Here is a 13,046-nt window from a genome sequence, read left to right on the forward strand (position 1 = left end):
TTTTTTGAGATGGAGTCTCACTCTGTCACCCAAGCTGGAGTGCAGTGGCACAATCTTGGCTCACTGCAACCTCTGCCTCCCAGGTTCAAGCAATTCTCCCACCTCAGCCTCCCAAGTAGCTGGGATTACAGGTGCGCACCACAACACCCGGCTAATTTTTTTGTATTTTAGTAGAGACAGGGTTTCACCATGTTGCCCAGGGTGGTTTCGAACTCCTGAGCTCAGGCAATCCACCTGCCTTGGCCTCCCAAAGCATTGGGATTATAGACATGAGCTACTGCGCCTGGCCATAGTCTCACTCTTTTTTTTTTTTTTTGAGACGGAGTCTCGCCCTGTTGCCCAGGCAGGAGTGCAGTGGTACGATCTGGGCTCACTGCAAGCTCCACCTCCTGGGTTCATGCCATTCTCCTGCCTCAGCCTCCCAGTGGCTGGGATTACAGGCGCTCGCCACCACGCCCGGCTAATTTTTTGTATTTTACTAGAGACGGGGTTTCACCGTATTAGCCAGGATGGTCTCGATCTCCTGACCTCGTGATCCGCCCACCTCGGCCTCCCAAAGTGCTGGAATTACAGGCGTGAGCCACCGCGCTCGGCCCATAGTCTCACTCTTGAAAGAAATTCAAATGTCAATTTGTTTCAATGAAATAATTCATGACAAAATTTGTTAGTGAAAACCACAGTACAAAGGTTATCACTAAGATGTTTTTAGCAATAGCAAATAATTATTTATCATTTTGTACACTAACAGACACCATAAGAAGGTAAGTTTGACTCTATGGATACCAATAAGCCACATCAACAACATGCTGAAAATCTGTGATGGAGCATAATGATTTTCAGTTCTAGGCACAATGCAGGTAGGATACAAGAGACTTTTATTTTCTTTTGAGACAGGGTCTTACTCTATTGCTCAGGCTGGAGTGAAGTGGTGCAACCACAGGGCACTGCAGCCTCAACCTCCTGGGCTCAAGGGATCCTCCCACCTCAGCCTCCTGAGTAGCCAGGAATACAAAATTAACCACACCTGGCTAATTTTTGTAGTTTTTGTATAAACGGGGTTTTGCCATGTTGCCCAGGCTGGTTTCGAACTCATGAGCTCAAGCCATCCTCCCGCCTCGGCCTCCCGAAGTGCTGGGATTACAAGCGTGAGCCACCACGCCTGGTCTGCAAGAAACTTCTTTACATACTCCTCCATTCCCTTCTGTATGCCTTTCTCATACTTTTGATATCTCCTGTCATAACCCTTCCCTTCCCAGCCAAAGCATCTCCTGACATCACAACTATCATATTTCACCTTGGTTTTTATCTTCTCTAGGCAAAATAACCTAGTTCCTTCAGTAACTCCTGAATAAAATAAACAAGCAAATACTGAAGTGAATACAAAAAACACAAGCAATCAAAGAAAATTTGATAAACTGGACTTAAAATTGTAAACCTTTATACCTCGAAAGACACTATCGAGAACACAGAACAACAGCCCAGTCTAGAAAAAAAAATCTGAAAATCTGTTATCCAAATAAATAGGGGGCTTGTGTTCAGAACAGATAAAGAATTCTTAAAACGTAATACTAAAATCACAATCTAAAGTGCGGAATGGATTTAAATAGACATCTGTCCAAAGAAGATAGATTGCCAATAAGTATATGAAAAGATGCTCAACATTCACTGGTCATTAGGCAAATGCAAATCAAAACCACAATTAGATACCACTTCACCCTGTTGCTAAACAATTGACTGATGGGAGCTGATAGATAAATACTCTTCACCCCTTGGCTGGGATGACTCTCAGGGACATGACTCTAAACTGGCTCACAGAGTTTCCCAGTGGGCTTAAGCTCCAGTTACCCATAATAATAACTTATTTGATAACATATTCTCTGTCTTCTTTCTCCTGTCTCATTTCCCCACTTTCCAGCTAGTGTTTCCTGGGATCACTTTCTGAAAAAAGGTACTTGCACTCAAATCTTTATCTCACAGTCTACTTCTGGGAGCAACCTAAAGACTTAAAATGGAAGAGAGTGAGATGTGGGACTGAAGTTAGAGGTTTTATAAATGGTTTGAGAGGGGAATCACCAACAGTTATCTCTTATCTCTCCAGTTTTCAACTTCTCCCTCTCCAGAATCTCCGTTCCCTCTTCAGAAATTCTCCTGTCTTTTATAACACTTTCTTGACATTACAACTTTCCTCTAGCTACTGCCGTATATCTTACTATTTATTTATTTATGAATGAATAAAAGGGTCTTGCTCTGTCACCAAGGCTTAAGTGCAGTGGTGCGATCATGGTTCACTGTAGCCTTGACCTCCCAGGCTGAAGTGATCCTCCCACCTCAGCCTCCCAAGTAGCTGGCACTACAAGTGTGTACCACCACGCCTAGTTAATTTTTAATTGTTTTTGTAGAGATGAGGTCTCACTGTGTTGCCCGGTTTGGACTCAAACTCCTGGGCTCAAGTGACCCCCACTTTGACCTCCCAAAGTGCTGGAATGATAGGAGTGAGCCACTACACCTGGCTGATCATATATCTTTAGTCAAGCTCTTAAAGAGTAAGCAATTCATACTGTGTGTCTTCAGATCTTAATTTTCCACTCAAATATAAACAGACTGCAATCTGGTTAAAATCTATTAAGTTTACCGTTAACATATCACATCCTAAATGCAAAATGCAGTGGAAAATTCAGTCCTCAGCTGTGACATTTGACATTTTAGGCTCTTAAGCAACCTCTTTCTCATGAAGCATTCTCTTAAGGTTCTATTTCAAAGATACCACACTCCTGACTCTCTTTCCACCTTTTGAAATGTTTTCTCAGACTTTTTTTAGGGGCTCTCTTCCTCAGCTAAAACCTTATATGACAGTGTGTATTAATGAACACTATTCTCCATCCTTTTCTCCCTGGTTAACCTCCTCCATGCCCATGGATTCAGTTTCCATCTTTCTGGGAACAATTCTGAAATCCGTACCTTCAGGCATCCTTTGATGGTGGTCCTCTCAGGTTCCCATTATTCTTGTATACACTGACATTAAATCAACTATCACGTGAAATTCTAATTGTCAATATGTCTTTTCCCATTAGAATGTCAGTTTCCTGAAGCCAGAAATTATGTGACAGGCACAAAGTAGTGCTCAATATTTATGTAAATGGCTGAATGATTCTTTCACTTCCTGAATCCTGTCAAATAATCTACAGTACATCCTACCAATACAAAACTAATTGCAGATATATGATTCATCAATTTCTCACCTTGTGTTTTCTTTGTGTCTTCACTTTCCATGCTTGTCTATATTCTTTTTCCTTATATTTCGTCTATAAGATAAAGGTATTTTCTCAACTTAAATCAATGTTTGAGAACAGCAAAGATATAAGCACAAATGGGTGGGAAAAATTGTTTTCCTGAAGCCAAAAGACCAGGGAATTACAACTTTTAAAATAATAATTAAATTTAATTAATTTAGTTAATAAGTTGAATCTGCAACTTATTAGATGTGTGCTATCAAGCAGGTTGATTAAATTATTTGAGGCTCTGTATCCTCATCTGTAAAACAGAAATGATATTCCTATTTCACAGAGTTGTTACAATAATTACATTTTAAAACATAAACAAACATATCTGGCATTTTTAAGCACTATACGCATTCAAGAAATTTTATTAAGCAAATGAATGGGTGACTGGATCTAACTGGACCTCTTAACTGGTCCCATTCCCTTCTTTTTTTTTTTTTTTTTTGAGACAGCAGGGTCTCACTCTGACGCCCAGGCTGGAGTGCAGTGGCTTGATAACGATTTACTGCAGCCTTGACCTCCCAGGCTCAGGTGATCCTCCCACGTCAGCTTCCAGAGTAGCTGAAACTACAGGCACGTGCCACCACACTTGGCTAATTTTGTAGAGATGGGGTTTTGCCATGTTGCCCAGGCTAGTCACAAACTCCTGGTCTCAAGCAATCCACACATCTCAGCCTCCCAAAGTGCTGAGTTTACAGGTGTGAGCTCCCACACCCAGCCCCCACTTTCTTATTTTCTTCATGGAAATCTTCATCTCATAGTTTCAGATTAGGGACTCCTCTTACCTATGAGAGGTTTATAAAACACACACACATACACTTTAGATTGGCCTTTCTCTTCACAAGCTAAATACTAAATTAACAACCCATGTTTATTTTTGACATGGTATAGTGAGATGGCATCTCACTATGCTGTCCAGGCTGGTCTCCTGAACTCAAGCAATCCACCCACCTCAGTCTCTCAAAGTGCTGGGATTACACACTTGAGCCGCCATGCCCAGCCTAGAACCATTTTTAAAATAACTGGCAACTCTGGTATGACCTCTCACATACCCTACTTTAAAATGCTAAACTGATTAGTTAGAAAAAATGCCTCAGAGTCCAGTTAACTTAGAGCAACAAATCACGATTCACAGAACTCTAAAATTCTTATTTATTCCAACACTATGTTGTTAAAGAGAGATATCCAATTATCCATTTATAGAGCAAGGCCTTGTCTCAAAAGAAAAAAAAAAATTCTTAAGCACAAAGAAATGTTTAAAGAAATAACAAATGTAAAATCTTTTATAAAGTACTATACAAATGTACAGGTATATTATTTTTGCCTTTTTTTTTTTTTTTAAGACAGGGTCTCAATCTGTCACCCAGGCTGTAGTGCAGTGGCATGATCTTGGCTCACTGCAGCTTCAAACTCCTAGGCTCAAGTGATCCTCCTGCCTCAGCATTCCGAGTAGGTGAGTCTACAGGCACACAACACCACACCCAGCTAATTTTTAAATATTTTTGTAGAGGCAGGGGTTTTGCTGTGTTGCCCAGTCTCGTCTTGAATTCCTGGCTTCAAGAGATCCTCCCGTCTTGGCCTCCCAAAGTGCTGAGATTAGAGGCATGAGTCACCATGCTTGGCCCATTTTTTAACCTAAATATTACATTAAAATAGAAGTAGGTATAAGTCCACAAGATAGGATATTATTACAAGAATATTCACATTTACTAGAAATGTTCAATAGCAAAGAAGAATGCTTATGTTACAAAGTTAACCAAAAATAGCAAGACTCAATTTAATCTACAGTATGATCCAAATTAGAGGTAAACATAAAATAAGACTGGCTAGAAAGATGACATATTAACACTTGTCTTTAGTTGGTGGTTCTATGGGTTTTATCCCACTATTTTCTATTTTCACAATTTTTATAATAATAACAGCTTTTAAAATTCAGTAAATGCCTATTGAAGCTAGACTCTGTTCTTTACACCTTATGAATATTCTTTTTCGTCTCCACGATAACCTTATGAGGGAATTATAAGGATGAAGATACATGAGGAGAGGGCAAATAATTTGACTAACTTCAAATTGCTAGTAAGTGCCAGAGTTAAAACAGGAACCAAGAAAATCAGGCCAGGGCTTACACTCTTAACCACTCTTATACTGTCTCCTGTACATAAATACATATTGCTTTTCAACAAATGGGTTAAGATTTGGAAAAGATTACTAGATTTAAAAAAAATGAACTCTTCAGAAAATGGAAAACTGTTATCATATATGGATGTTTTTGTTTCATGGACAACTTTAAGGACTATATCCTTAATTTTAATTATCCAATCTATTCTGCTTTTAATATAATTTTTAAGAGGGGTATGTATAATTTTTTTTTTTTCCAGACAGAGTCTCACTCTGTTGCCCAGGCTGGAGTGCAGTGGTGTGATCTCAGCTCACTGCAACCTCCACCTCCCGGGTTCAAGCAATTCTCCTGTCTCTGCCTCCTGAGTGGCTGGAATTGCTGGAATTACAGGCACGCACCACCACGCCCGGCTAATTTTTGTAATTTTAGTAGAGACAGGGTTTCACTATGTTGGCCAGGCTGGTCTCGAACTCCTGACCTCAGGTGATCCACCCGCCTCAGCCTCCAAAAGTGTTGGGGTTACAGGCTGAGCCACCGTGCCTGGCCTATGAGGCGTAATGTATAACTTTTAAACCTAAATGCTTTGAAATTAAAACTGACCACTCACACTCTTTTCTCCCTTTGTTTTTATACTTTCTTCTTATAAATGGTTACTTTGCACAAAAAGAGTTTGCCAAGTACTTGGTAGCATTAATACAAGTCATCTATTTACTTGAGAAGTGCTTACAAACACCCATAGCAAAGGATAAGTTATAACTTTCAAGGGATTGATAATCACAAAATTATATTTAAAATTATAAACAAGCATATTCTCAAGAACAAAAGCATCTGCCATATAAAGCAGATTATGAAGTGCTTTTAGTAATTTAGTGAATATATGTACTGTCACAAACAAGATTTCAAAATTCTTTACTGTATTCTCACAGGAAAAAAAGGATTTTTTTCTGGATGACAGAGAGAACCTCTCCCACTTACACGTTTCACTCAGCCCACTCCGCAAAACAGTAAACTCAAATCCAAATTGCAATAAGAAAAGTAGCTGAATATTACTCGTTTACTTGATTTACAAAATGTATACCAAAAGCTTTTGAGGGGCTGGGCGTGGTGGCTCGCGCCTGTAATCCCAGCAGTTTGGGAGGCCGAGGTGGGCAGAAGACTTCAGGCCAGGAGTTGGAGACCAGCCTGGCCAACATTGTAAAACCCCATCTCTACCAAGGAAAAGTACAAAAAGTAGCTGGGCGTGGTCACGCACCTGTAATCCCAGCTATTTGGGAGGCTGAAGTGGGATGATCCCTTGAGCCCAGGAGATGAAGGTTACAGTGAGCCGACATAATGCCACTGCACTCCAACCTGGATGATGGAGGGAGACCCTGTCTCTAAATAAATAAATAAAAAGAAAGAAAAAAATTTTTTTGAGACAGTCTGGCTGTGTCGCTCAGGCTGGAGTGCAGTGGCGCCATCTTGGCTCACTGCAACCTCCGCCTCCCGGGTTCAAGCGACTCTCCTGCCTCAGCCTCCCGAGTAGCTGGGATTACAGGCGACTGCCACCACACCAGGCCAAGAAACCTTTTTGAAATCGAAATATTATCCCAATATATCAGAAAGATAAATGGCATCTTTCTGTGTAAGGCTGGCAGAGCTGATAATCCCACCACTAAATTGTTGTCAGCTGATACCCAGCTTGTAATTATATACAGCGAAAATACCCTCTAAAGAAGACGCACGAGAGAAAGGGCAAATTTGTTTTCGATCGTTTAAACGGGTCAAGAGAACAGTCATTCAGGTCCCAGAAAACGCACTGTGGGTATCCGGAGTCAGCCGGCTCTGCAATAGGATCCCCCCGAGCCCAGAGCATAAATCCTCAAGGCCTCCTCCCGGGTTCCACAGGTAACAGACACGTAACCTTTCCAAGGCGGGAGCGCTCACCCCGTCCGGCTTCCTGCCCATTCAGCCCGCGGCCGACTCACCTACAGAGTTGGAGGAATTCCTTGTGCAGAGCTTAGGTGGCCCCTCCAGGCTCCTCTCTGACCACGGCTCGCGGGAGTCCTGCGCGGGAGCAGGGCACTGGTGAGCGGCGCGGGCCGCTCGAGAGCCATCAGCCCGCTCAGCAGGCCCTCCCCGCTCAGGTGCTGTGGGACATGCAGCCCGGCCCTGGCTCTGAGAAACGACCTCAACGGTGGGTCCCACCCTCTCCACACATCAAAGTCACCACGGGAGGCGCCTGGGGAGTCAGAAGTGAAATAGGGGCTAATACTGCCAGGCTCTACACGCCTCTAAATGGTTCGTGATAACTGTCTCTTCCCGCCAAAGGCTGTGGGGACAACAGCTGGGGCCTGGCACCTGCTCATAAAGGCCCCGTTCCCCCAACTCGACCCTTCTCCTCACGTGAGCTAAGAAGGGCCTGACGGGACGGTAAGACATCCTGGCCGGCCCAACCCGCCTTCTACAGGCGCCAACATACGGAGTTTCCAAGCGCAGTAAGGCAGGGCTGGGCCCAACACGCGGGAGCGGAGGCCTTGGCGAATACCCTCAAGCGGAGGCTTCCGCCCTTTCTTCATCACCGCCCACCTGCCACGACGCCCGCTAGGGTTTCCCGCCCAGCAGTCCCAGGCCCACGTCCGTGGGAGGGACTTCCGGCCGGCACGCCCACCGCCCCTGCACGGAGCCTTAACGCTTCCGCGGGTGCCCCAGGTTGCCTAGGGCAATAGGGTGGCCCCTGTCCAGGATGCAAGATTTTTAAGAAAGCTACAATTTGAAAGAGAAATGTAATCTTACCGCCCCGGTTTTAGGGTTTTACCTCAGAGGAGCATTAGCCCCAAAATTAGGGGACTGTGCATGTGGTTGACGAGGCCTCGCTATGGGACAGTAAACGCGAGGCACGGGGCGGCGAAGCCCCCACCTCCCTTCCACCTGGCATCTGTGCTGTGCGCTGTGCGTCCTCCCTTTTGCTGGGCACCTCGCTAATGGTCACCGCAGCCCCACCAAGGCAGCCAGGCCGCCACCTCACCGGGGGACTTCCGGAGTTCAGTCCAGGTGGACTTATCTGCACTCGGACCAAAGGATCAGAGTGGGGCCGAGGCCTAGGCCTGTCCCTTGCCTCTTCCGCCGTAAAATGCAGCCCATGGGACTGCTAGGCGATGAAGGCGAGGGGAAGGTCCCCGATACAGTGAAGAACAGCCAAAGAATGGCTGACACATTAGGGTCTGGAAAACCAAGTCCCTGTGAGGTACCCTAGTATATCTAACAGGTTCTCAGGAGACGCTGGCCTCAGAGACAGCTGCAGCAGGTTAGTGGCCTTAGATATTAAGAGTCATGAACCACGGACCACGTTCCTCAGCCCTAAGTATTAATACATCAAGTCAAAAACCGGGCACTGCCCCTACTTCTGGATTCTGGATTTCCACTCCGTTTGCATCTACCACTTCCTTTTTTTGCCCTCTAAAATGCTGGTGAATGCTATTAGTCCCATGTGACTAAATTTCAGAGCATATATGAGTGGAATGACCCCATAAAATTTTTTTTTTTTTTTTTTTTTGAGACGGAGTCTCGCTCTGTCACCCAGGCTGGAGTGCAGTGACCGGATCTCAGCTCACTGCAAGCTCCGCCTCCCGGGTTGACGCCATTCTCCTGCCTCAGCCTCCCGAGTAGCTGGGCCTACAGGCGCCCGCCACCTCGCCTGGCTAGTTTTTTGTATTTTTTAGTAGAGACGGGGTTTCACCGTGTAGGCCAGGATGGTTTCGATCTCCTGACCTCGTGATCCCCTCGTCTCAGCCTCCCAAAGTGCTGGGATTATAAGCTTGAGCCACCGCGCCCGGCCGACCCCATAAAATTTCAAGAAGTAGGTTAGGCAGCCAAAACTTTAAGATAATACTACATACAAGGGGATGGTCTTGTTTTCTGGGAAAACTACATATCCAGAAATAATTTCTTTTTAAATTCTATTCGTTTTAACAAATGATGATGGTCCTAAAATGTCCATAGCTAACATCTGCACATGGCTTAAATTCATTATTGAAGATGGTAAGAAAAAAAATTTTTTTAACTATCTCTAATAAAACACAAGGATAATCTATGATAAGTAACTTTGAAATAGCAAGTCAGTATTGATGCTCAATGAGAAATGGATAGGATTCATTTTCTAGGAAAATGACTGTCTCCTTTCCCCTCCCCACAAAGCACAAGACTACATTATTACAAATGAGAAAAATGTTTATTAAGAAAACAATTTAGCAGCTCTCCTTTAGAATTTTACAGACTAAAGCACAACCCGAAGGCAATTACAGTTTCAATCATTAACACACCACCTAAGGTGCTTACTCTACAACTGGAAAGTTGCTGAAGTTTGTGACATGCCACTGTAAATGTAAGTATTATTAAAAATTACAAATTGTTTGGTGATTATTTTGATGACCTCTTGAGCAGCAGCTCCTGAAAGGAAAAAGGAGAAAAGCAAATTTCTGAAGAGAGTGAACTTCAAGAGTTATATAAAAATACTCAATTCTGTAAAGAAACCTTTCCTTTTCAAAAGCAAAGGTGTTTGAAAGTGACCCAAAACAGATGCATTTAGCTTACTGAGTCATATCAACATAAAAGCCTGTAATTCTTTTTGTTATTAAAGGAAATCTAAGCAGTAGTGTGGTTGACCAAACTTTAAAGAATACACACAGGCATAAAAGATTCTCAAAGGACACCCTACTGCTGCATTTGAATTTTACCTTGTATCTGTTTTATAATAAAAAAGGAGAAAGGTATATTTGTTCTGAATGCATTTGTAATTTAGGAAGGATCTATACTAAATATCGCCAGACTGCTATATTTACTCAAAACAAAAAAACTACTAAGAAAAAAAGTTGTGCATCTTCTATAACCTGAACATTCCTCTCTCCCAAATATTCATGGACTGGATAGAATTTTTCCTTTTTTTTTTTAGACGAGTCTCACTCTGTCGCCCAGGCTGGAGTGCAGTGGTGTGATCTTGGCTCACTGCAACCTCTTCCTCCCAGGTTCAAATGCTTCTCTTGCCTCAGCCTCCTGAGTAGCTGGGATTACAGGCACCTGCTACCACACCTGGCTATTTATTTTTGCATTTTTAGTAGAGATAGGGTTTCACCATGTTGGCCAGGCTGGTTTCGAACTCCTAACCTGAAGTGATGCGCCCACCTCAGCCTCCCAAAACGGAGGCCTTACAAGCATTAGCCACTGCACTCGGCCAACTGCATAGAATTTGAGACTACTGTGCACCAAATACTGTTCTAGGCAGTAGGGTTACAGTAAGAAAAAGACAGAAAGATCCACTTACCCTCATGCTACTTTTTAGCAGCAAGAGAGAGATAATTTACAAATAAATAGAATGTGTAGTATGTCAACTGACCATAGGTGCTAAGGAGAAAAAGCAAATAAGGGGGATATAAATACAAGAGGAGGGGTTCATCTTTTAAATAGGGGAGTCAGGGATGGCATCACAGAGAAGACAGCATTTGAATAAAACCTGAAGGAAGTGAAGGGATATAATGGCACTGTGCAAAATGATTACAGAATGCATAGAAGTAAAAAACAAAAACACAAAAAACCTTCAATTTATACTTTTTTCTGCTATTGGCAAGTCATCCAGTCCATCTATCCGGCTATACCTCTTCTTAGATTCTGGACTGAATCTGAATAAATAATAATTTGCCCTTTTCTGTGAATTGGCAGTTAACTTTGCTATTTTGGCACAAGAGACTACTTGGTTTTAGTTTAAAATAAATTATTCTGAATCAAGCTTTATTTTGGATTTGCTTAGAAAATCGTTTTCTTAGGTCTATATGATTCATTCACATTTTGAACACTTCAAATATTAATCAAACCTAAGTCTGCCTTTAAAACATTCAACATCTAGAAGGAAAATGCCACAAGCTAATAGCTCAGTCTATAGGAGATCACAGACAGAAGAGTAATATTTTTTTGAGGGGTGTTACAGACTGAATGGTTCGTTTCCCCCTCAAATTCATGTTGAAATCCTAACCCCCAGTGTAATTGTATGAGGATAGGGCCTTTGGTAGGTGATTAGGTCAAGAGCGTAGAACCTTCATGAATATAGGTTTAGTGCCCTAATAAGAAACCCCAGAGACTTCTCTTGCCATTTTTTTTTTTTTTTTTTCACTATGTGAGAATACAGAAGAGAGAGCTGTCTATGAACCAGGAAATGGGCACTCACCAGACCTGACCATGCTGGCACCCTGATCCCAGACTTCTAGCCTCCAGAACTCTGTGACAAATTTTTGTTGTTTATAAGTCTATGATATTCTGTTACTAAGCCCAAAGTGACTAAGACAAGGGGGAAGTAGAGTGAGGGAGGGAAGTAAGGGAGCTTCTATGAAAGACACGTCATTTTGAGTTTGGTCTTGTGGAACATGTAGGTTTTGGACATGCAGAAAAACATATTTTTAAGGCAAATAGGTCCAGAGGAGCAAAGATCTAGGAGCAGGAAATCAAAGGGCATGCCTGCGGGGAAAGCAAGTAATATGATAAAATCAAGGCTAGAAAGGCTGAGTGGAACTAAAACACAGGGATTTTTAACATCAAGCCAAGGTCCCTGGACTTGCTTGAAGGACTGTCGTAGAGTGTGTGTGTATTGGTGGGGCAGACGGTTCGTAAAAGGACACAATCAGAGCTATGCTTTAGAAGGATTAATGACTCTTAAGGAGTTTAAGTTGGATGGCAGTGGGAGAGATGGAAGGCAGGGAGACCAGTATAGAGGCAACTGAATAAGTATCCTAACCTGGGCAACATAGTGGAGCCCTGTCTCTACAAAAAATTGAAAAATTAGCCAGACTCGCTGGCACATGCCTGTAGTCCCAGCTATTCAGGAGGCAGAGGCGAGAGATCACTTGAGCCCAGGAGTTGAGGTTGCAGCGAGCTATGATGGCATCAATACACTCCAACCTGGGCAAAACAGTGAGACTGTGTCTCAAAAAAAAAAAAGAAATATAACATCCTGCTTCACTGACCTCCCTAATTAAAATAGCTAGACGACACAATTTCGTATTAAAATAGTAACTGTACTATGTAACAACAGGTGAGCCTTCTCATATATGGAACTCACCCCCCAAGAACGCAGCAATGCTATGTGGCTCAGCAGCTCCATATCGGCAACTAGAGATCACAGAGACATGAATTTTGATTAGCCTTATGACAGGTGTGGAATCATCTCCTAGATACCCTAAAAAATACTCACAATTCATGGACATAATCATCTTTCACCATTACAGATAAACCATATTCCTGAAGGAAGCCAGTGAGACAAGACTTCAACTTTCCTGTATCTTCTTCAACTTGATAGTTAGATACCCCTAAAAATAAAAGTTAGTTTTCATTAAAATAAATGTGATCGAAAATTAATGGCCAACTCCTTTATTTAAAGGAAACAACTCCTAGTTTCAGATGTTCTAGTCAAAATATGTATGAAACTGAAGAACCAAAATAACAAAGTATGAGACCAATATTTGCAAATATCACAAACCTATAATCAGAGACCAACTAAAACCTAGTAAAAATTTGAATTTAATTAAATCTTTGTTAACTGCATCATACTTACTGTCTAGAAGAGCATCTGGCACACAGTGCTTAATAATTATTTGATAGAAGACCTTAATGAATGAGAAAGTAAT

At 42.4% G+C, this 13,046-nt stretch overlaps 2 protein-coding genes across 2 annotated transcripts in view; both read right to left on the minus strand.

Annotated features, from left to right (window-relative positions):
* Positions 1 to 7,990, minus strand: part of TERB1 (telomere repeat binding bouquet formation protein 1) — a 52,306-nt gene extending 44,316 nt beyond the window's left edge. The window contains exons 1-2 of the mRNA XM_017860229.1: positions 7,783 to 7,990; positions 7,365 to 7,443 (exon numbers count right to left, since the gene is read on the minus strand). Of these exons, the coding sequence (XP_017715718.1) occupies positions 7,365 to 7,443; positions 7,783 to 7,818 (115 nt within the window). The 5' untranslated portion in view covers positions 7,819 to 7,990. The remainder of the gene's footprint in view (positions 1 to 7,364; positions 7,444 to 7,782) is intronic.
* Positions 7,991 to 9,588: 1,598 nt separating this feature from the next.
* NAE1 (NEDD8 activating enzyme E1 subunit 1) overlaps positions 9,589 to 13,046 on the minus strand; it is a 29,960-nt gene continuing 26,502 nt past the window's right edge. The window contains exons 17-19 of the mRNA XM_017860253.1: positions 12,614 to 12,728; positions 12,482 to 12,531; positions 9,589 to 9,825 (exon numbers count right to left, since the gene is read on the minus strand). Of these exons, the coding sequence (XP_017715742.1) occupies positions 9,716 to 9,825; positions 12,482 to 12,531; positions 12,614 to 12,728 (275 nt within the window). The 3' untranslated portion in view covers positions 9,589 to 9,715. The remainder of the gene's footprint in view (positions 9,826 to 12,481; positions 12,532 to 12,613; positions 12,729 to 13,046) is intronic.

The sequence above is a fragment of the Rhinopithecus bieti genome, unplaced genomic scaffold, assembly GCF_001698545.2.
Source record: "Rhinopithecus bieti isolate Rb0 unplaced genomic scaffold, ASM169854v2 scaffold_53422, whole genome shotgun sequence".
Lineage (NCBI taxonomy): Eukaryota > Metazoa > Chordata > Mammalia > Primates > Cercopithecidae > Rhinopithecus > Rhinopithecus bieti.